At 49.2% G+C, this 22,727-nt stretch overlaps 4 protein-coding genes across 4 annotated transcripts; 2 read left to right on the top strand and 2 right to left on the bottom strand.

Annotated features, from left to right (window-relative positions):
• Positions 1-7,698: 7,698 nt before the first annotated feature.
• Positions 7,699-11,805, bottom strand: FSUBG_9422 (CMGC DYRK DYRK2 kinase; the record flags this gene model as incomplete). Its single annotated transcript, XM_036687934.1, has 2 exons — positions 7,699-8,781; positions 8,833-11,805. 2 exons carry the CDS (start codon positions 11,803-11,805, stop codon positions 7,699-7,701), a joined length of 4,056 nt encoding a protein of 1,351 aa, XP_036535080.1.
• Positions 11,806-14,768: 2,963 nt separating this feature from the next.
• Positions 14,769-16,285, top strand: FSUBG_9423 (amino acid transporter; the record flags this gene model as incomplete). The annotated part of the gene is made up of 2 exons (XM_036687935.1): positions 14,769-14,959; positions 15,019-16,285. 2 exons carry the CDS (start codon positions 14,769-14,771, stop codon positions 16,283-16,285), a joined length of 1,458 nt encoding a protein of 485 aa, XP_036535081.1.
• Positions 16,286-16,688: 403 nt separating this feature from the next.
• Positions 16,689-17,945, bottom strand: FSUBG_9424 (geranylgeranyl pyrophosphate synthase; the record flags this gene model as incomplete). The annotated part of the gene is made up of 1 exon (XM_036687936.1): positions 16,689-17,945. The coding sequence occupies one exon, from the start codon at positions 17,943-17,945 to the stop codon at positions 16,689-16,691; it is 1,257 nt and encodes a 418-aa protein (XP_036535082.1).
• A 2,435-nt stretch (positions 17,946-20,380) lies between these two features.
• Positions 20,381-22,154, top strand: FSUBG_9425 (major facilitator superfamily transporter; the record flags this gene model as incomplete). Its single annotated transcript, XM_036687937.1, has 2 exons — positions 20,381-21,600; positions 21,710-22,154. 2 exons carry the CDS (start codon positions 20,381-20,383, stop codon positions 22,152-22,154), a joined length of 1,665 nt encoding a protein of 554 aa, XP_036535083.1.
• Positions 22,155-22,727: the final 573 nt, after the last annotated feature.

Below are 22,727 nucleotides of genomic sequence, written 5' to 3' on the forward strand. Positions count from 1 at the left end.
ATTACCATTGCCGTGTCCATGGGCTTGGACAAACTATCGAAACTGCTACTGCTACTGCAAGGCTGTGACTCGATTTAGTCGATGTAAGTGTTTTTTAGTACTTTCTGCCTTGTTTGTACGATGCACAACTTAGCATTAGAGCTGGTGGCTTACCTGAGGCCTCCCCATGGCACATCTAGTAATGCCGTTGCAATGTTTTCCCAGCGCCTCAAAGTCTTACACCTGTGTTGGAGAAAACATGTAAAACCTTTGGAGATGTGACTAGGTATAATGCGCACGTATCTCTTTCGGCCGAGGCTTTCAAGGCCTTGGTTGTGAAGTTGCGGAGAAGTTGACTTCATACGACCCACTTTGCCTGATGATCGCCAGGATGAGTTGAAACTAAGCCTCAGTAAAATAGGCACCAATCATGCTTTCTACTTGGGATATTCTTGCTAATGTAATTATCCACGATACGAGTTTGAGAGTCTTGAGCAGAGGTAAAATTGTCTTTTTCCATATCGTGAAACGTTCAACGTCCACTTCTGTTGCTAGTTGTTCGATTGGGAACTCAGTTCCTAAGTTAAGGACATCTGTTACTACATGACTAGGGTGACTGTTGCAATCAATGCTTTGTTGTAAGCCCAGGTGAGGTAGTATGAAAACAAAAAGAATACACCGGAGATTTTTGAAAGATCCTCTCCAAAAGAAATGAAATAATGGCCAGCCATCCGTTGTCCACATCTAATGCTACAAGCATTTTAGTAAGCCCCGCCAGTTCAAATGCAAACCGTGATAAAAGTCCCAGTGACCCTAAGATGTGGATCGTCTTTTATCAAAAAAGACATCCATAGAGAAGAGGAAGAAGAAAAGAAAAAGGAGAAGAAAACAAATCGCAGTACCATAGTCCGGGGGTCAAGACTTATTACCAGTAATGTCTCGGCCCATGATGCTCAAGAATAGAAATTCCACCGTCTAAAATCGCCGTGAGGCTCTCAGCACCTGCTGTTCCAAGATGTAATCCAATGTCGCTGTATCCTGACTTATTTCCAGCCAAGCGGAAATGAAGTCGCACCAATAAATCCATCGCTGTGCAAAGGGGCAAAAGGCCAAATAAGTAAACGCCATCCGACAATGTGAGTTGAGAGATTTTCCCTCCGTTGATGAATGCTGTAGCCGACAAGCAAATAAAGAACCATCGGCAAGTTCGAGAAAATAATGCCGTGTGTTAAAAGAAAGAGAGAAAGAAAGAATTGGTTGCGAAGGGGAAACAGCAATGCGAGTTGCTTTCCCCTACCAAAAAGAAGGCATCCCGTCGTGATCGTTTTCATGTCCATATCATATCTCATTCCCATGCCCTCGGCAACGTTGCTGTGATCTCCATAACAAAAGTGGTCATCCACCAAACGAGGAGCCCTCAATGGGCGACGAGAGAGCCAGGAAGTCTGCAAAAAGGATACGCCTAGCGGTGAACCTCATTCGGAACTCCACCAGTCCAACGAAATCCTGCTAGCAAAAAGGAGAGCTGCGATGGGTTGCAGGAGAGAAGGTAAAGCACCCAGTCGTCGAACTTGAATATCATCAGTCTTGGAGAGCAAGATCCCACTGCCGAAGACAGAATCGTTCATCGATAGCTCTTTGAGCTCGAGTAGCCACTGTGGTAGCCGCTGTCTGAGTAGCTATGTGGTGATGCATACTGAGCACCATGATTCGAGTGTGCAGAGCACAAGTAACCAACGAGGATCGTTCGCTGCTGGATAGGATGGCCAGGGCGGCCGTATGCTGCGCAGCGATCAACAGCATGGGTGTAGTAGGGGCATCGGCAAGCCGAATAGAGCTCGACAAGTTGATAGCACATGGTTGTGGTGGTGGGCCGTGAAGTTGTTGGCCTGGTGTCGTTGGTTTAGAATACAGGAAATTGCACAACCCAGTAAGATGTCTAATAGTTGAACCAACAAAGGAAGATATCGTTCGTGGTCTGGGTTCTTAATGAAGACAAGGAGCACTGAACAAGGAGGATGAAGCTTGAAGGCAAGACAGTGATAATCAATGGAGAAACGCTTGCTTTATGAATCTTATGAATAGAGAGATAGGAAGTGAGGATAAGACAATTAACTTCCAAAGAGGCATCGCAGCCTTATAGGCCTGCTTGTAGCCTGGACGAGAGCATCGAAGGTCATAAAGACACGCCCCGGTTCGGGGCTTTTCTTGACAAACAACACTCCCCGAGGACATCACCAGGATGTGTGTCAAGGCACCAGTGACGCCAGAGACGCCAGTTAGAGTGCGTGAGAGCAATAGCCGCAAGTTGAGTCTGACGGACTGTCTTCACAGGTGACAAAGGCTGGGGCGCGTCTATTGCAGGCTTGGGATAATTAGTGCAGACCCACCGCTGAAGGACCAAAGATGCCTTGGGCCTGGAGGGGGAGGGGGTCTAAAGGACCTTTGAATTTGGGGGCTTTACTTTTTTCGGAGGCTATGGCTCTTAGGACCTTGTGCGTCAAATGTCCTGTGCTCCGATTTCTTCTGTTTCATCGGGTGGTTCTTGTTCCGAAGGAAGCCAGAAACATGCCTTAACTCAACTTATCCATTGAGTGAGACTGAGAAAGCACGGGCTTGCTCTCAAGGCGCAGCAGCGCAGTGGGTGTGGATGAGTGAGTCTGGCTACTGGGTACCCGTACCGCATCAACCGGACAGGGATCCAACGGCGAGCGCAGGGGTAGTTCGTAGTGCAAAGCCTATAGTCCTGTAGGTACATACAGCATAGTGACTGCAGGGAATAGGCGGCGACGGGCCATACAACTCCATCCATAGGTTGGATGGAGGTGGTTCCTGGGTTCGGTGTGAGGAGTCATCAATTGGTCTGAGACAGGGAGGTTGAATTGACCTGCAGCAGGGCTGAAGAGGAGGGTTACAGACCTGGAAACAATGTGATGCAATGCAATGGCGATAGTTGAAATTGCACCCTCTTCCACTATCATACTGCATTGCATGGTACCAGCATGGTACCTCCTGTGCGTATCGTAGCTGCATGTAAGAGCGAGCGGATAGAACGACGTTTGTCTTGGTCGGCCGAGGGTGACTTCAAAAGCTTGTGATGGCGACCCTCTTCTTACCCTTAGAAAAGCACCACCATCAATGAATGTCGGCGAGAGATGCAGGCTTATGACGTATGCAAAGCGATAGGGCCTGTAATCAAGAGGTCTAGACCCATGAGACAACAGAAGCGCACGGCGTTGATGACAAAGGATGAGATGCGCTCATGGAAGACATGACGAGGATGTATTAATCAGGGTCTTTTTGTCTATAGGAGGATTGGGCCGTTAAGGTACCTAAGGTAGGTAGGTAGGTATGTGGAGAAAGTTATCACGGAATGGCATCAAAATTTAGGGGACTTTGGAGAGTTAGTCATTCAAGGCAATGGTTCGCCTGGCTGCTGTTCCCCATCGAAAAGCCGACTTACAGTTACACTTACCAGGCACTAACACAGGCCATCACACATGCCCTCGAATATCAACAGGCAGATCAGGCAGAGACTCTATTCTCGTCCTCAATGAGTAACAACGTTTGCTCCCTTCTATACACCAATTCTCCCCAGACGCAGCACGATGGGACTTTGAAACACGCAGCAACACGACAGCAAGTAAAACCCCAGCCACAATATCACTCGTTAATAAATGATGCCTGAAATGCCGTATCGGGAATGCAGACCGTCCGGACGACGTCTGCCATCCAAGCTTGAAAGATTCCTAACCAAAAAGTCACCAAGATCAAGTTCCCAGATACCTAGTACTTACCTTACTTAGGTACTAAGTACCTATATGCTACAATATTGATACAAAGATGCGTCTAAGAATGCGTCACACACTGTAGCACTGCTCAGCGCTAACCCTTGCTGCTCGGCACTTATGGTGATGGTGGGCAGGCCTTGCTGCGCCCAACGTCCCGGTGCTAGGGCACTGGAGTCCCTGAAATCTGATGTGGTTTCTCTAAGGTATCTCTCCAGCTTGTTTCCTGTTTCATACCAACAAGCATTAGCTAATTCCAACTGTGCAATAGTAAAAAGCCACCATCTCAAATTAGAGTCGAGGAGCTACCGACTAGACTGGCGGGCCTAGAATCGTATGGGTCTCGATCATTACCCAGGGGCTCCCTCATTCTTTCACGATTCCACAGATGACATTTTTGGACACCATGACAACTCTGTTCCATGACAACATACATAACAGCTCATAGAGAATCAAACACCCGCCCGTTCCCTAGATGGCCATGTTGCTGGGTTTCAAGTCAATGTGGCCTCAAGACGAGATATACTTGTCATCGAGACTACAGTCATGGCGACAGGGTCCCCTGTCCATCATAAGGCTGTGTCTGCATCCCACCCCAGGCCTTGGCAATGCTTGCGCTCTTCACGAGTGCACATTTGGGTTGTTATGACATAGAGTCGTGGTATCTGATAACGCTTTCATACTGCATAGGTGATGGATTGTGGTCTTCGCAAAGTCTTAAAAGGGACATGAAATCGCATGTGGGTTCCTCATTGTTGCAGCTCGTAAAGAAACATAGAGTAGTTAGTACCTGGGGATCAAGTGTGATTGCTCGGGAACCCATCGAGTGTATGTACGTCTGATGGTCTCAGATCGACCAAGACTTCCCCCCCTCCAAGACCAAAGTGTTGGAAACTGAGCACACCTCAACTAAGTCTGTCATACAACATTTCCGCGCAACTGACATGCATCCACACTACCACCATTATCCCTGAAAGCCTTCCGAGTACTGTGAAGGGCTGACCAGTCAGCACTACCACTGTACACAGTTCGACTTTGACTCTTTACTCTTGAATCCGAATGTGGAGGCAGCCGGCCCAGCCTTGCATTGGTGGCTTTCTGGATGCTCAGGTACGTTTTCTCACCCTCGAGTGATCTGGACAGTTGCCTCATATCGCTGACAAGTTCCCGAAAATTTCACCGCTCCCTACCTCATGTCTTACCCAAAGGCGTGATCTGGATTCCTATTGGAACGGAAAACAGTGTTACCTGCCGCGGCCATAGGTAGGATAGCAGGCATCTGACTTTCTTAGGTCAGTATTCTGGCCTCCCTCACGTGGGCTCCGGGCAGCGAGTTCGCTGACATCGTGGCCTTGAGAAGACTTGACGTGCCGTGCCGTGCAGTGCCGTATTTATTGTGAAGATGACGAGAATTCAGTGTTTTGAGTCCCACATACGTAGCGGTTGAGTACCTAGGCAAGATCATATGTTTTGACGCACAGCACAGGGCATTTCTGGCTCAAAACACTTCGAAGAAGGCTGATAGTGTAATAGATCTCAATGCAGGAGGCTCAAGTTGACTCCAACCGTGCGTTAATGTTTACTATTACATGACCATTCCGTGAACCATAATTAAATCTGTTAGATCGTGCACAGAGTCAAAAATCAATTGATCGGTCACTACTGTACACAATGTCTCACTTGGCCACCACCATCGACGGTCCGTTGCCGTTACATGTCTTGCCAGAGACACCACCTCTGAGAAAGTGCTCAATTGGTCCAGGTATAACCAACTGGGACGTCCTGATTGGGAATCACCTCTTCAGGCACATGTTTCTTCTAAAGTTTCCCAACTTCGAGATGACACTATTATTGGCATCCATGGTACTCCGTAGTGTGTACCCGTTCTCTCGGAATAAGGAATGCTGTGAGTTTATTCTTGGCAAACACCCTGGTTGGTTTACGGTTGAAACTGAGTGGCAGAGTCAGATGTCCCTATGCAGAACCAGTAAAGGAGTCATAGGTAGGTAAACAGGCATCAGGAATCACCCAGGCTAGAGCATCATCGCATGCAGGATAAGAAACAGGCCTTCAGTGACTGGCCATTAGACGCCCACACAGCTCAAACAGTCTGGCTGGGGCAGAAGGCAGATGACGAGCGAGCACGGACGAAAGAACGCCAGAGCCCTCCATCGTTATCATGGATGGTTGTCCAAGATGCTCACTCCTCGTCTGCCTAAACTGCTTTGCTGCTGCTATACGACTCGAAAAAAAATTGCGCTTTTGCGCATAATCTGGGCGTCAGAGTGCCATGATCATATCGTGGGAATCATTCTCTACTCAACGCACAATCCGGCCCTGACGTCTTACTATCATCAGCCTCGTCCGATAACCAATAGAACAGCCCTGTCGTTCGGAGAGGCGCCACTGCAGGCCCCACGCGCTGCGCCTCCCGCCGTGGCTTGCCCCCCCCCGTTGCGGCGACTCCGGACGAACAACATATTCTTCTCGTTCGGCCATATCATGACAACTTCTAATCCTCATCTGTTCTGTTGCAGTGACTACTAAACGCCCAAAAAAGTCATACCGGGCACAATAAGACGCAAGGCATTCTGATGACCCACCTCTGTGCATCTTGATTCTTTTTAGGGACACTCATACTGAGCTCAGTCTGCCTTGAACTCATGAACCCAACTAATACGATACCGGCACACATGCAGTCGTTTGAGCATACCTTCCTTGCCTTACTGTGACAGATGTCAGACTGAACTCTCGGCCGGACCCGTTTCTAATATTGTGATGAGTCCAGCTCCCGTCGTTGATTTGCCAATCATTTTCACATCCACCCCTTTCTGACCATATGTTTCCTACTCGCCGGGACTGACGTTATTGATCAAGGGGCATGCATAGCTCCCTGCACCATCGCTGACTGTCTTTTTCTTTATTTGGCGGCGCGGCTGTTTACCGATGCGTTTGCATCCTCAACCCTACCCATATTTCCCTCCCAGCGAAAGATGTCACCGTTTACAGTTAGCACAAGACTGTCCGTTACATGAACCCCCCAGCACAACATTTGCCGCCATGCCTCGCGCCTCTTCTTTTGATCTTGACGCAGCCGCGATCCTATTCGTGGTCACAGGCGTGGCCCGTCATCTGCCCGACATCATAAGGCGTAAGGCTGATCTGCAACCGCGGCGACGTTTCTCGAAACTATCCCATCCTTCGAGCTTCGGAACCTCAGCTGTTTGACGATCAAATAAGCATCTGACGTCGTACATGTTAGCGAGCCGTGCACAAGTACCCATAATTGTACTCATGGAAAGGAGGCCTCGTTCAATAATCAAGAGTCAACAATGAGTCTACTCTCGAATGTTCCATTATGTGTAAAGTTATCTGGTTGCCTGGAAGGCTCCCTGGTGTTAGCCATACTCTGTCTGGGTGTCCGAACCCTTCTTGCGAGCCCCCTTAACTTCTATACTCTCCGATTCGATACGGACAACGACATCTATTGAGTTGAGTTGAAACAGTCGTCAGATCTCGTGATATTCCCCCCTCCCCAAAACAGTTGCCGTCCATTCCCAAGCTAGGTTCGCTCACTGATCCCTGTCTCCTTGCATCACGAATTTGCCTCCCGCAGGTCCATTGCAAAGGGGTCGGAAAGCACACGTCTTTGGTCATCGCGTAGGCGTGGTAATAAGGATTGAAATAAATGGTCGAGATGTATCATGTGCCCTAAACCTGTCTTCCCTCTTCTGCATCCCCCATGCCTTGGCCACCCTGTAGGATCCATGCGGGTTTTGTTTGTAAGGCGAAGGCCAAAGTCAAACTGTCCCTGGCAACGCCGTTGCATAGTGTATCGGTTACCCAAAGATGCACGCACAATGGTCACAGCAAAATGTTTAACGCAACCTTAACTCCAATCATGATAAAAAAGGCATCTTCCAAATAGAAACTATGTTCGTCGACTCATTGCGGCTGTTGCACCCGCAGCGGCCAGGTCCTGCTTCGCACTCACACTCCTACCAGCAGCTCGAGGCAAGCCACTTGCTCCCTGTACAAGCCCAGTCGTACCGGCGCTCGTTCGTTTGGTTGGCACAGAGCCGATAGGTCCCGTGGTCCCGGAAGTCTTTCGCACACCACCAGAGACTAGTTTATGAGGGCTGGCTCCAGTTCGCAGAGACGTTGGGGGTTTGGCACCAGCACCTGGAGGCTCTGGCAGAGGCCGCGGCGTTGAAATTGTGTTATGCCGCTTCATGGGTGATGATTCGCGAGTTGGCGGCATACGAGGCACGGGCATCTTACGCCCAGTAATGAACTCGTGTCGAATCGCGTCCTCAGGTTTCATGCGTCGTTCGGGGTCCCAACGTAAGCACCTATGCAGAAAGTCTATGAAGACCTCGTCGTCGCATTTGAGCACCTGGCCTAGAGTTTTGGAAGAAGGGCGACGTCTGCGACCTTTGGACGATACCGTAAGACGGGGTTTGCCCATTGAGTCGAAGAAAAGTTTCTTTCGAGTGCTCTTCTCGATCAAGTGCTTTTCAGGAGGCCCAAAGACCTCCATGATACAAGCAAGTTGCTCTTGTTCGTTTTCTCCAGGGAAAATAGGGACTCCAGTATATAGTTCTGCCAGGATACAGCCAACGCTCCACATGTCAATCGGCATACCATAGGTCATGCCAAGGATAACCTCTGGTGATCGGTAGAAACGAGACTGAATATAAGTATATACCTTCTCATTTTCAAAACAGCTGGAGCCAAAGTCAATGACCTTGATTTCCGCATGAAGGGGATGTCGCAAGAGAATATTTTCGGGTTTGAGATCACAATGAATGACTTTGTGCTGCTTTAGCAGATTGAGTGAGCTGAGAATCTGCTTGGTGAAGCGCCGAATGATCTTGATAGAGAATCCTCTGAAAGCGTGGGCTTTGATGAGCTCGTAGAGATTCATGTCAAGTAATTCTGTAGAGATGCAGAGATGACCACGGAAATAGAAACTTTGTGTAAAGTTGACCATGCTGTGTCTATTCTTCGGATCCTGTACCAAGTTAGCAAAGATACTGAAGGGTGATTAATGGCTCTAGCTTACCCATTCACGAAGCTTTTGCAGAATGTTGACCTCCACAAGAGCCTGTTGATGAAATCTTTTCTTGTTCCTTATGATCTTGATGGCCACCAGACCGCCAGTCTTGTGATCAATGCACCGAACAACTTGCCCAAAGCTTCCCTTTCCTAGAACATCAATGATCTCATAACGATATGCAAGGTGGTCTCCAGGGACAATGGTATAATCGCCACGCTCGTCATCATATCCAAAGTTTGGTGCGTCAGACTGGAGATCACCCACAACCTTGTGGGCGTTCTGTGTCCCGCAAAAGTACACATCGGTATAGTCCACAATTTCGCCCCTCTCATAAATATTGAGCATGGCAATACGAATCGCTTCGTGGGCGCCAACTCGCTCTTTGGGGGTGGCTCGCTTTCTGAGTGCGTCAAGGGTTCTAGCAGCAACATCCGTCTCTTTGCGCCTGGAACCCAACTTAGCCATCTCTTCTTCTGCTGCCATATCGTCCTTGTCGAGGTCTGCAGAGTATGAGTCAGGGCCTTTCGACATGCCAGAAGAATTCCTAGGGCGAAGGATTTTCTGCATGACTGAGGTATTTCGACCAACGGGCATTGTTGAAGGGTCCGGCACTGTTTTCTTCACAGTCCAAGATTCGCTTTTTGTCTTGTCGTGGGACATGAAGCCATTGAGGCTTCCACCAGAGCTCTTTCGCCTCCGCGACTCAAGATACCCTCCAGGAGGTTGCTTCACGGTTGGGGAAGGGCTGGCTTGCTTGAGAGTTGACAGGTTATTTAAAGTAGAGGAGATAGGGATCCTGGGAGGAGGCATAGGTTCCTCTGGCTGCTTCGCATTGGATTTCTCAACCACATCTGTAGGGGCGGTAATGTTGCTCTTGGAGTTCCCGCGCTTCCAAGAAAGACTGAGTTTTCGTCGAATGGAGCTCATGGAGGAGGGTGTTTGTGGCTCATCTAGCGAAGGTTCCGGTTGAGGAGATTTGGGAGTTGGTTCGGCCTCCTTAAGCGCACGAGGACCCGTAGGCTTCTGATGGATTTGATCTTGGAACATGTTTTCATCCAAAGTCATGAAGTCGGCTCCCGTCTTAGACCTCTTTAAGAAACCAAGATCTGCGCCCCCCTTGGGTAACGAGGATGACAAGAAAGGAGAAATGCTTTGCTTGTGATCAAGTTCCTTGAAAGCCAACGACGATTCAGTCGAACTAGCATCAGGGGGTGTAGGCGTGAGATGTGTGTGATGAACTGAACTGCTGCTCCTAAGAGAGGGAAGCTCAGGAGTATCGCCATGGCGACTTTTGGCAAAGAAGGAGCTTTTGGAAGCTGTCATAGGGGTTGTGGGTGTCTTTGGCAATTGCCGGGCTGGTGGTGGAGTTACGTGCCTATCTACACTGCTGTGGTCCTGCAACGCTGCAATCTTGTTAGCAGTTGGGGTGCTCAAAGGTCCCAGGTTGATTGGTGGCAGTCTAAGAGGCTGCAGATGTCGCTTATTTGGAGGAGTGGCCTTGCTATCAGGCTCAGCTGCCACACTCGGTACATAGCTCTTTCGCGCGCTGTGCTTTCTCTGAAGCTTTGTGGGCTCAGGAAAGACAGGCATAGAAATGACTCCAGTAGAGTTTGAGTTCATGCCCATGACATCCATGTTACTAAGCGCAGTCTTTTTCTTCTCCATAAAATAAGTGTCTGCGGGCGAATCTTTCGGCGACTCGTAGGCTTTCGGTATAGCAGGGACAGGCGGAACATATTCGTCATCGTCAGTCGGAATAGGATTGTGGACTGTGGTATGTTTTGGTGCAGGCAAGCGTGACGTTGATGAAGAACCAGATATACGGTGTAGCGATCCAGTTGATGTTCTGGCCGAGTTCAGGCTGAAGCCCGAGTTAACTGATAGATTTGAGTTGAAGGATTTACGGTGGAGGTCTGGCGTAGTTCTCGAGGATGATGGGGTACCAGAAGTTCGTCTTGGAATCATGGAAGGCGATTTCGATTCAGCCCTCTCAGGCTGATTGTTCATCGACACTGGTGGTGGAGGCGGAGGGGCGGAAACCTGGCCTAGACTCAACGACTGCGGCATTGTTGAGAGTCGCTTCATCCTCCTTGTATCAGTGGGACTAATTGTCCTTGCGCCGAGGCCAGTCGCATGTGATGAATGGTGGGCGCCAGGCATCATCGAAACTCTCTTGTTGGCAGAGGACGGCGTGCTCAATCGGCCTCCGACCCGAGGGGATCGCGGAGCCAGGGTAGAGTGTCGGTTCTGCTCTGGGGTGAGAGTGTTACCAAGACCAAGGTTGGTTTGATTTGGTCGTGGTGGCGGTTGTACTGATTTGGATTTCGCAGCCCTTGAGTTGGGAAAATTTCTTGTATTATCGAGCCACGGTGGATTGGCGTCCATAGAAGCTCTCGTCGAGCCCGTAGGGGTCCCTTCAGAAAAGAGACTGGGGCGTCGCTTCTGGGGAGGTCGGGTTCCATAGTCCCCATCGCCAACAATTCCTGGGCCGATCGACTTTCGAGGAGGTTTTGGCACGACAGTATTGGAGACAGGCGGGTATTGATTTTGTCGACGAGAGCGTGCAGCGCCCGGCCCGTGGATATGATCAGTCGGACCAGAAGCACCGGAGGCATTAGCAGGCGGTCTGTTGGAATTGCTAGGTCGACGCAGTAGCGAGCCTGATCGAGCGGGTCGAGTGTTGGTTTGGACAGCAGTTCGAGTGGCAGCACCATTCGATGACGGAGCTACTTGAGATCTAGAAGACATACTGGCGTTATCTACCCCGTGCGTGTCGAGGATGCCCCCTTCGCCGTTGGGAGACGGGAATTGGGTCAGTTTGAAGTCTGTTGAAGCGGATTCGATGCTACTCTGTAAATCGTCGAAGCTGACAGAGGGCAAGAAATCGAAAGAGGCAGTCGAATCGTTTAATTGACCTGAATCTCCATCACGACTAAAAGAAAAAATGGAATGATTATTGGAAGGAGTTGCGCTGAGCATTGGATCGTCAGAGGCAAAGCCAGGGTTCGTCGAGGGGATATGTGGTCGAGGCTGAGCGTTGGCGGTTTTGCCCCTGTCACAAAGGGATCAAGGTCAGCTTGGCCATGTGCAGAATAGAAAGACTTGGATATGACGATGACAGCGGTACGCCAGAACACGCATTGACCAATATGTCAAACGAACGAAACAAATAGAAAAATGTCAGATGGAAAGGCTCACAATCGTGTTGGAGAAAAGTTGGCTGGTCGAGGCCCAGCAGGTGCCTTGTGGTCGCGGCTCATGGGGTCCAAGGTCGAGGGGCGTGGCTGGCAATGCGACGAAGGTGGATTTCACGGGGTCGGGTCGCTGGCACAGACTCAGTCCGGTCAGGGAGCTGAGCGCATTCGAACGGCTACCTCATTCCGGAACCGATAAGAGTATAGAAGCGCAAGAGAGCAGACAGAATCAAAGCAAGAGGCAGTGAGCGGTTGGCGACAGGCGAAAAGGAGCCCGGAGTGATTGATTGCGGTGGGCACCCCGAGAATGGGATGGTACAGTAAGATGCGAGATGGTGTAGAATAAAAAGATGGAGTCGTTAAGTTGGTTAGGTAAGGTTGTGTTTTTTTTCTCCTTCTCTAGATGGGGACGGCCTTCCCTTAGGTTCATGGAACACTGCTATAGGCGGCCACTGGCAGTTCTGGAAGGAGGCATGGGGAATACCTGCGTGCTAGGGTGCTCCCCTGAGGTAGCGGGCATCACACTTTCTAGCGTGTGAAGAAAGACACCTGAGAGGCTGATATGTTGGAAGGGGCCTCGTGAAAGAACGTCACGGTTGATAATGAACAGTGGATAGCGGATCTCGACACGGTAGAAGGGCAGTTTGATTGGCTACTAGAGCTTTGAAATTGGTCCCTGGATGAGATGCGGGCAGAGGTCGAGGTCCCATACCGGCTGTCAAGATGCCTTTTACCGCCTTTTAAGTGGATGGAAGGTACCTGTATCTTCCCCAACATGTAACCTCATACATAATGCAATACCTTAGGAACGTCCCCTGACTTTATTAGCCTTTCACGAACTCAACGATGCATGTCGAGGAACGTCGACCATTCGTGATAGAATATGGAGACATTCTCTGAACAATAATCAAATGCCAATCCGAATCCGGGCCAAGAAACTCGCGCCCCTGGATGCATTTGTCGCGTTTTATCGTCATCTCATTCCAAGCTACCTTATTATACTGCTACCATTTTCTGCCAGCCGGCCTCTATAACACATCCACCACCTGATAATGAGCGGCGATGGCGGTGGTTTTAGGTAGAAGATTTGCATGGCCAGTGGAGAAGACAGCGGTTTCGCGAATGAATGCTACCAGCCATACCATCCACGCATAGTGCCGAGTCGCGTGAACCGGTTGACGCATCAACGGGCACTGGCGCGATGCGCTACCCAGGTCGACAAACAGTGTTTGTATTGGGCCGCAATCGGATGTTGACATTGGACCTGAGGTAAAGATAGCTGGCTTTCACGAAACGACAAGCGAATCGATTTGATATTACGACATTGGCAGATGCTTCGTTGTTTCTCAATCAGGCCGTTCGCAACCAGGCTCAGGTCTCTAGATTTAAGAGTGCTGGGGCTGTTATCGTGACGAGGGACGGGCCAGACGGTGTGGCTAATGGATAAATAGATGTCTTATTCAAGCCTCCCGCTCAGACCATGAACATCCAGTGAATACGTACAAGGATTGAGTCGTGTCTCAGATTTTCAGGGACCCATCGATTTGCCCCGACAGGAGCTTTCTCGGGCATCTTCAACCGGTAGGGCCATACGGATGCATCTCTATTATTTACCAAGCATTTGCCGGACCAATTAACTAACCTGTCAAGGCTGTTGTCGGTTGGTACTTTATGCATTGTTGTCCTGCCAAGCATCAAGGATCTGATGGTCCTGCATCTTGAGTCGTGTTTATTGTTTTTCGCCGTCAACACGGAGTACACGGTCTTGGATGATAGTTGGCAGCTCATAGCTGCTCCCAGCACCTGATTGCCGCATGAGTAATCTAGCATCTGGTGTGTGTGAGCTGTCGTTGTCATGGGCAATGTCCTGTTTGAAGTGAATTAAACCCATGGCTATGATATGCCGCTTCATCTCATCAACCACGCATCAGACACCGACGAGCCGGAACACTCATCAGTGTGTGACACAATCAAGCTATCGGGAAGAAATTCGCGGCTTCAAGGTCATCGCTGGAATGGACTGCTGAAAGCCTCCATAGCTTTAGCAATAGCGCGGAAATGACGAAGCTTGTGTATGTAGGTATGCTTTCTTCATTCGAAATTTAGTTGTGTGGGGTAAGCCAGATTTACTATAAGGGACGACATGGATGTCTCTATAGTCATCTAAATTAGGGTGGGATGTATATGATATGGACCATGTCTCAGGACTTATTAACTCTCTCATGATGTATGTAGTTGCATCCTTTATTTAGATCGATGTCAAGTCTTCCAAACTTCCCCAAACGAGGCAATCCATCTGCATCCAATTTACTGTACTACGTACTTCAAAGAGCATATCACAGTCTGAAGGCGCTACGGCCCGCTTGGCACTACTGTAAACTCTAGCTGACGGCAGAACCATGGAGGATATCCAGTAAATCTTTTCCCACCCACCCATAACGAACATTACTTACTGCTGAATCGAGGCTAGCTTCTCTCCGTTAGGTATTATTAGAAACCGTTACCACGCGGTCAGTCTAGGTTAGGTAAGTTCCCTTCGTAACTCGGTAGCCACAAGATGCTCACCAACCTCCTTCGGATCTAGGTGTAAGTGATGTCACCACCTCAGTGTCACATGCTCACCCGCGATCGTGCCGTGGCACCTCCACGCGGGTATCTTGAATCCCCAGTTCCCTTTTGGATTCTCCACCATCCAAAGTCACACCATGTCTTGAAACATCCCTCCTCATGGACGACTTCACTGCAGAAATGTTCGCTACTGGGCGCAACCTTGACTCCTCCGAGAGCTCAAGCCAGCACCCCAACAATGATCAGAACGATGGCAATGATAAGCAGCCCGAGCCAAAGGCCGCCGAATCAAGCTCTCAGAAAACGGGCCTACGCGGAGGATTGGCTGCTATTCGCCAGAAAGCTAGCTTACAGGACCGATTAGTAGAAAAGTATATTGAGCTGCCCGAGCCGCTGTAATACTGTCCTTTACTGACTGGTGCCGCGGTAGACTTCTTCAGCAAGTTATACCTACGGATGGCGATGACCAAACCGAGGTTCACTTCGTCGGTGATGAACAATCAGCCACTCATACCGAGAGGCCGAACTTCAATATTACTACCATGTCCTACAACTTTCGGCGATTCAACGCTCGAATAGGCGTTGTCTTTAAATTCCAGGCCCGTGTGGAACGTATTCTATCCTGGAAGCGCGCGTCGCATACTCTGTCACTCCTCGCCGTCTACAGTTTTGTCTGCCTGGATCCTTATCTCCTGTTTGTGCTGCCTGTTGCCATCCTTCTGTTTGGTGTCTTCATCCCCGCGTTCCTGGCACGGCATCCAGCACCACCGAAGGGAACTTTGTCGAGTGAGCAGAATGTTGGATATTCTCCCCAGGGACCACCTTTGGCACCTGCGGCGACGGTGAAACCAGTCAAGGAACTCAGCAAGGACTTCTTTCGGAATATGCGCGACCTACAGAACTGCATGGATGACTTTAGTCGGGGACATGACCAGGTCGTCGCCTTACTCGTACCAGTGACGAATTTCAGTGATGAGGCTCTCAGTTCTGCTCTATTTTTATTTCTTACGGCCGGAGGCATTTCTATGACAATTGCGGCCCAAATTCTCCCCTGGCGCTTCATCTTCCTTCTCGGGGGTTGGGTTATCGTGGGTATGGGTCATCCGTACGTCGCCCGCCTCATTGCTGCCGCTCATCGAGAGCGTCTTCAACCACAAGAGGCCAAAGCTCGGTCGTGGTTAGATAACTGGATCAGTTCAGATGTCATCCTCGATTCCAGTCCTGAAACGCGTGAAGTGGAGATTTTCGAGCTGCAGCGCAAAACCTCGGGTGGTGGCGAGTGGGAGCCTTGGCTTTTCAGTCCTTCGCCCTACGACCCTTTGTCACAACCTCGAATTGCAGGTGAGCGACCACGCGGAACACGCTTCTTTGAAGATGTAATGCCACCCGAAGCGTGGGAATGGAGCGAGAAGAAATGGGCTCTGGACCTTTGGAGTCGTGAATGGGTAGAAGAACGTATTATTACAGGCGTTGAAGTTGAGACAGAAGGCGAGCGTTGGGTTTATGACATATGGGACGAGCGAGACGAGCGAACGGGTGTTGTGGACGTTCCTATCAATGAGAAGGGGAAGCAAAAGGCGACCCCGAAACCAAGCTGGGAGGAGAATGAAGATGGCAGTGGCCGGAGAGGTGACTGGAGACGACGGCGATGGGTCAGATTGGTGAAGCGCAAGGCAGCTCCAACACAGCCAAGTTGATCTGATGCATCTCTGTAATATCACGCTCTTACTTTGATTTCTTATTTTATGCAAGGTGTTGGTCGGGGCATGAGATGGTCTACATAATTGTGGCCAAACATAGTAGGCATTGTTATGTTCCAGTTAACATGACGTTAAGAAATTCCATCTGGGTTTTGCTCATTCAATTGGACAGTATGGGCTACCAAAGAGTGAATAAAAAAATCCAATCCGCATGCTGAAATCACGCTTTCAGAGTCCAAGTGGAATTATGCTGAACAGGCCTCTCCTGTGGCCACAAAATCGGAGGTCGTCAGATGTCTCTGATTTGTGTCACAACATTCTATATGCGCTTCGCTCATAACACGTCAAATCCGTGAATCGTAACGAGATAAAAGAAATAAACCAAGACGCTGAATGGATATCATTGAATGGCCATCTTATCGAGAATCTTCTGAATGCCCTTCGTGCTGCCACGGCCCTGGTCGAGCTCCTCGGCCATCTTGCGAGCCCGCTCGATGAGGACGCTGAGAACTTTGCGGGTATACTCGAAGCTGCCTGTGGACTCCATATAGGCAACAGCGTACCGCTTGATCTGGGTGTCCGAGGTCTTCTGCTTGAGGATGTTGATGAGCTGGAGATTTGTGGGGTTGGTGCGAATGCTGTGGATGACAGGGAATGAGAACTTGCCCTCGGTCAAATCCTCGCACATTCCCTTGTTATGGCTGTACTCCTTCGAGGACAAATTCATGTAGTCGTCTCGAATCTGAAAGATGAGACCGATTAGGTTGACGAGCGGAACACAGTCTGTAGGACTAGGGCCGTTGGCTTCCGCTGCCATAAGCTTGATGCCGAGACGGAACAGGCCGCCCGTCTTGTTACCAACCATTTCGAGGTAGTCCTCTTCCGTAGGACAGGTAAGAGTGTCACGCCAAAACAGGTCCATGCCCTGGCCTCGGTGGAGGTTCACAAGCTCATCGGAAAAGATAGTGATTAGCTCTGGATTGTTGAGCTTGTGTAGCTCTTGTAGGGCGACAAAGTATATGTAGTTTGCCGAGTTAATGGTTTGAGCGACACCAAAGATGTTGTGTGCGACAGGGAAGCCACGGCGCAGCTCGGACGAGTCCTGTACGTCGTCGATAAGGAGCGAAGACTCGTGCAGCATGCCAACGACTCGGGTGATGACCTCGAGGCTCGGCGCGGGCACATCGAGCCAGACATTGAAGGCGCCGATCAGCTGGGCGCGGAAGTCCTTGCCAGGATGGCTAATGACATAGTCATAAGGTCCGCGGACGACATTTTCCTTCTCGTCAGTCCAAGAGCGCTTAGCCGTGAACTCGAGATCCTCGTGGGCGTAGCGCTCGGGATCGGGAGGCGGATTGGGAGCTTGCATAACGCCGTAACCAGCGTTTGACATCTGTGCCTTTGGGGAGAGCTGCTTCTGGCTCAACCAGTCGCCTTCTGGAACAGGGCGCAGAACGGGTTTTGTGGGTGTCGCGTTGAGAGAGGTCGGGATGCCGGTGCTTGAAGTGCGAGGTGGAATTGCATTGGGAGACATAAGTGGGTTGGAGATACCAGACATCTTCTCCATTGCCTTTGGCGAGAGCGACAGCATGTGTAAGGCCGACGGGGGCAATGCCTCAGGGTTGAAGGAGAGGATGGGGTCGGCCGTGGGGATCATGCGTGTTAAGTTTTTGGGGGGGTAATAGAATGCGATTCGTCTAAGGGTAAAAGAGCAGAGGATGAGGGGTCCTTTTTTGGCGGATGATCGATGACGCTGCTGAAGATATATGAGATGCTAACTGGAGAAAGACAGGCAGAAATCAATATGGGACGGAAGCGAAATAATAAAGTGATGGCGTATACGTGGTGTTTGGCCCTGTCCTGTCTCGTGGCGTACTGACAGCGAATGGTACTGTCGGGATGCTCGGGTGAATCTATAAGTGGTCGACGTCATTGAATGTCCAGACGATACATGTCTAAGCCTGCCTGATGCGAGGATAGAAGGGTCATAGAGTTGACACTGAGCCTGTGCGCATGCTTGCAATGTGGATAACCTAAGTACCTAGGTAAATAGGTACTCAGCCCAATTGCTTCTGTGCTGATTAGCAGGAGCCTAAAAGCGAATCCTGCAGGCTGCAGCTATCCAGTTTGAGGTAGGTCTTTGAGAAGGACGAAGCTGCCCAGAGCTCTCTCTGTCTTGTGATGAGGGGTCATGGTGAGGGTGAGCATTGTGGGCTAGGTACATACTTGTTCGCAGGACACGCCATCTTTGCACCTTGGCGCAGCATGAACTACAAGCCCGCCCTCTACAGCATGTCAAGTATCTATTAACTGACACGGCCGTGCCTCTTTTTAGGGGTTCCCGTCACAGGCTACTGCAGAATGGATAGGACGGGAGCTCTGAGACGGGAACGCAGCTTTGCTTTCCGTTTCTTTGTTGTTGATGAGAGGGGCTAACGACAAGGAAAATGGAGTCTTTGCTAGGGGGCAGATCAACGTGGGACTGTGAATATGATTGCGGGGAAAGACAGACAACCAAAAGCAGCCAAGCCAGGTCATTCAGTCCTATATTACCTAGCTGCACTTGATACATAGTCATGTTGGTATAGATTGTAAGCATTCATACCTTTGATGTTTTTGTTGCCGCGTTGCACGAAAGTATTATTGAGAGTCGGGTAAATAAATATAACTATGGATATCTGTAAGTAAGTCAATCAGTTTATTAGTGGCAACTCTGTCGACTTATATTCAGTCAAAGGCACGCTGCATGTGTGCCAGGGATATAACAGCTAAAAGAGAAGACAAGACTGAGTGAAAGTGCTTGCGAGACACTTACATTAGTGGCAAGGATAAATAGATCCCTTAGGTAGTCGTAATATACAGCAGATAATAGCGCAGTGAGACAACAAATGAAACAAAGCAGGAAACATTCTTTGAGGCACCAGCTCTCCCTTTATCTATCTTCAACACCATCTCGCGGTCATTAAATATTTCGATTCGTTGGGACAGAAAACACACCACCTCAGCCCATTGTAACATCAGGGCTTGCGAAGCCCATGCTCAGCTCGCTGAGGAATAAGGCGAAGACAAACACGTTGAGTCCATCCCTGGTTTCCCTTTGTCACGGACCATGTCTGCACCTTGAGATCTCGCCAGATAATTCTAGATTTTCACATGCAAATCAAGGGTGTGCCAAAGAGCTGATCAACGGAGTCAGATCACGTTGCTTGAAGAACCCCTGTTGTCTATATCTGGCCCGTGGAGCTTTTGATGCGCCTACCCGGGACTAACGTTTCGATGCCCAAGTTCGACAAGTTGGACCACATTCATGCTTAAGACATTATTCTTCTAATCTATCTATCCTGCAAAGTATCTCTCTTTATGAATATCCATTTCAATCGTATGTCTGACCAAGCGTCTAAATACTCCAAGAAAGTTGGAACTCGATATTTACTTAACAATATCCCACATCTCATTACAACAGTCAAACCATGTAAGTCATGAAGCATTTATTAATACTTTAATCAACACCATGTATTTATGATATCTTAGTAATAATTAAAGAACCAAGAGTCTACAAAGACAACAGGTAACGTTAATATAAACAAAACATCATTGTACAACGACATTGTCCAGTCGCTTCATCACCCAAAGCCTCAGTGTCTGACGCTGACCACGGTGATAACAATCTCCGTTCACAATCGGCCGAAACATTTGTCATACGGCAACGGGGATCCGAAAACGCGAGAGCCGAGCCATTCTCTCGAATCCTCGATCAAAGCTAGTACCTATTTCTCAACGTTGAACGGGAATTAATTGCCGTTGTTCAGGTGATGTAGCCTATAGTGTAATAAGACCTGCCAAGGTATGACGACAATGGTGGAGCGAAAGTGGTGATGCGGTATGAAGATCAGAGAACGGACTTAGATCTGATTTCTAATTTATTTCCGGGTCTGGAGAATCGACACTAGAAGCATAACAGTGTCATTGACTTCAAGAGGACTCCCTAGTTGATATCAGATATGACATATGCAGCGTGTTCAATATAAATACGAGTCTTGGCTCTCTCATCATGGCCAAATATGCCCATGCCTTGTAACATTACCAACAGCCATGGCCCCTATACATCGGATATTCTCATCGGCTAACAACAAGCCCTATCGAACCAAGCAACTTGAAGAAGAAATGCCCCCGTACTTAAACGAGGATGGCTACGTCGACTTTGCGCCGGGCGACATCCAGAACCCACAGAATTGGTCTACTGCTCGGCGCTGGTCTGTCACGTTCTCAGCTGTGTTGCTCGTACTGAATGCTACTTTTGCATCGAGTTCGCCAAGTGGATGCTTCCCGTCTATCTCAGAACACTTCCATGTATCCGAGTTGGTAGCAGGCTTGACCATCACCCTGTTTCTACTGGGTTACTGTGCCGGACCGCTCCTCTTCGCACCACTAAGCGAGCTCTACGGAAGAAGATGGATCTTCTACATTACCTTTACGCTGTATCTCATCTTTAACTTTCTGTGTGCCTGGGCACCTAACTTTGGCGCCCTCCTCGTCGGCCGTTTCCTCACTGGAACGTTTGTCTCTGCACCCCTCAGCAATGCACCCGGGGTACTCGCAGACCTGTGGACCCCGATCGAGCGTGGCAATGCCATGGCAGGATTTTCTGCCATGGTATGGGTCGGGCCAGCATTGGGGCCTGTTATTGCCGGGTTCCTCGAGCTGAAGAAGGACTGGCGTTGGAGTTTCTATGTCCTTCTCTGGCTTGGTGGTGTAACAGCTCTTATCATGTTGACTATTCCCGAGACACATGCTCCCACAATTCTCCTTAAGAAGGCTCGAAGAATACGAAAGGCAAAAATACCCGGTTATGAGAATGTTAAAGCTCGTTCTGAAGAGGGTGATCGTACGCTGAAGACTGTGTACCGTATCGCCTTGACCAGACCGTGGATTATCCTCTTTGATACCATATCCTTTCTCTGCGCAGTCTATATGTCTGTAGTCTACACGTTATTATATATGCTCTTTAGCATCTATCCAATCGTGTTTCAGCAGCGACGTGGCTGGAACCCTGGTGTTGGAGAGCTGCCCTTGATCGGGACTGTTATTGGCGAGTACTTTGCATGCATACAATTCCATCGAACTTATACTAACGTGCTCGAAGGTGCATTCATAGGTGGTGGCATAGTTTTGATGGATACGCGAATTCGAAAGAAAAAGATTGAGAATGGAGACAAGCAGATGGAGCCCGAAGATAGACTGCCATTGGCAATGATTGGAGGTGTCGGATTTGCCGTGACCATGTTCTGGTTTGCATGGACAGCTGAGTACAAGTAAGTAACTGAGTGATCACAGTCCTCCACATAACTCAAGTCGTCACACGCTCTCGGGCTTGAATTGTCACCAATAGATATGTATGCATACTGACATTGGCCCTTGCAGCTCTATTCATTGGATCGTACCGACACTTGCGGGGACATTCCTAGCTACATCTTTGATGTTGATCTTCGTGGCTTTCTTGACCTATCTCGTCGACGTCTATCTTATGTACGCGGCATCTGCTATTGCAGCCAATACCATTGCTCGATCAGCATGCGGCGCTGCTGCTCCCTTATTCACAACACAAATGTTCGATACACTGGGAGTTGGTGGTGGTGGAAGTCTAATCGGAGGAGTTGCTGCAGTTCTAGCCATTATTCCGTTTCTGTTCTACAGATACGGTAAGCAGATTAGGATCCGAAGTAAGTTTGCGCCGACAGAGGAGAAGAGCGAAGCCAGGGAGAAGGATGAGGAACAGGGTGACAACAATGCCACTGCTCGGAGGAATAGTGTTTTATCTCATTCAGATAGGGCGAGTAGCTCGGATACCACAGTGGCCGCCGCATGATACTAGAAGCCAAATTAGCACAATACTCAACATCCTTTTGAACTATCATCTTAGACATGCCGTTAGTCATCGGCAATGTCACATTGACATTGCTGCCGAGAGTTTTGAGGTGTAAGTGGACTACTTATACCCAGTTCTCGAACATTGCTGGACGTCGGCTGGGCACTTCGTATCCAATCACTAGGTAGGTATCTACACTTACAGCTCAACATTTCTGCGAGCACTGAAAAGAGCAAGCTCCCCAGGAGAAGTGGCTTTGATTGGTGCCTTGGTGCTGTCCATGCCATACGGTTCGACTTACTTCGCTGAGAAAGATATAAATATGCCATTATGTATAATGTGGTTCCAAGCTCAAGGGCATCGTCGTTCAAGCCTAGTAGGGCATGAGAATTCTACCGGTTGAGGCGCATGACTGAAAGTTCCATTAAAAAAACAGGTGAGCTTTTAATCAACGTCAATAGATAAATTCTTGGGCAATTTAGAGGCAGGTCCGGAATAATACTATGAATCTAAATTAGCCTTGAATACTTAGGTAGATAACGAGATGACAGTGTAAGAGCCAAGACCCCTTCA

The sequence above is a fragment of the Fusarium subglutinans genome (assembly GCF_013396075.1).
Source record: "Fusarium subglutinans strain NRRL 66333 chromosome Unknown NRRL66333_c0000146, whole genome shotgun sequence".
In the NCBI taxonomy this organism is placed as follows: domain Eukaryota; kingdom Fungi; phylum Ascomycota; class Sordariomycetes; order Hypocreales; family Nectriaceae; genus Fusarium; species Fusarium subglutinans.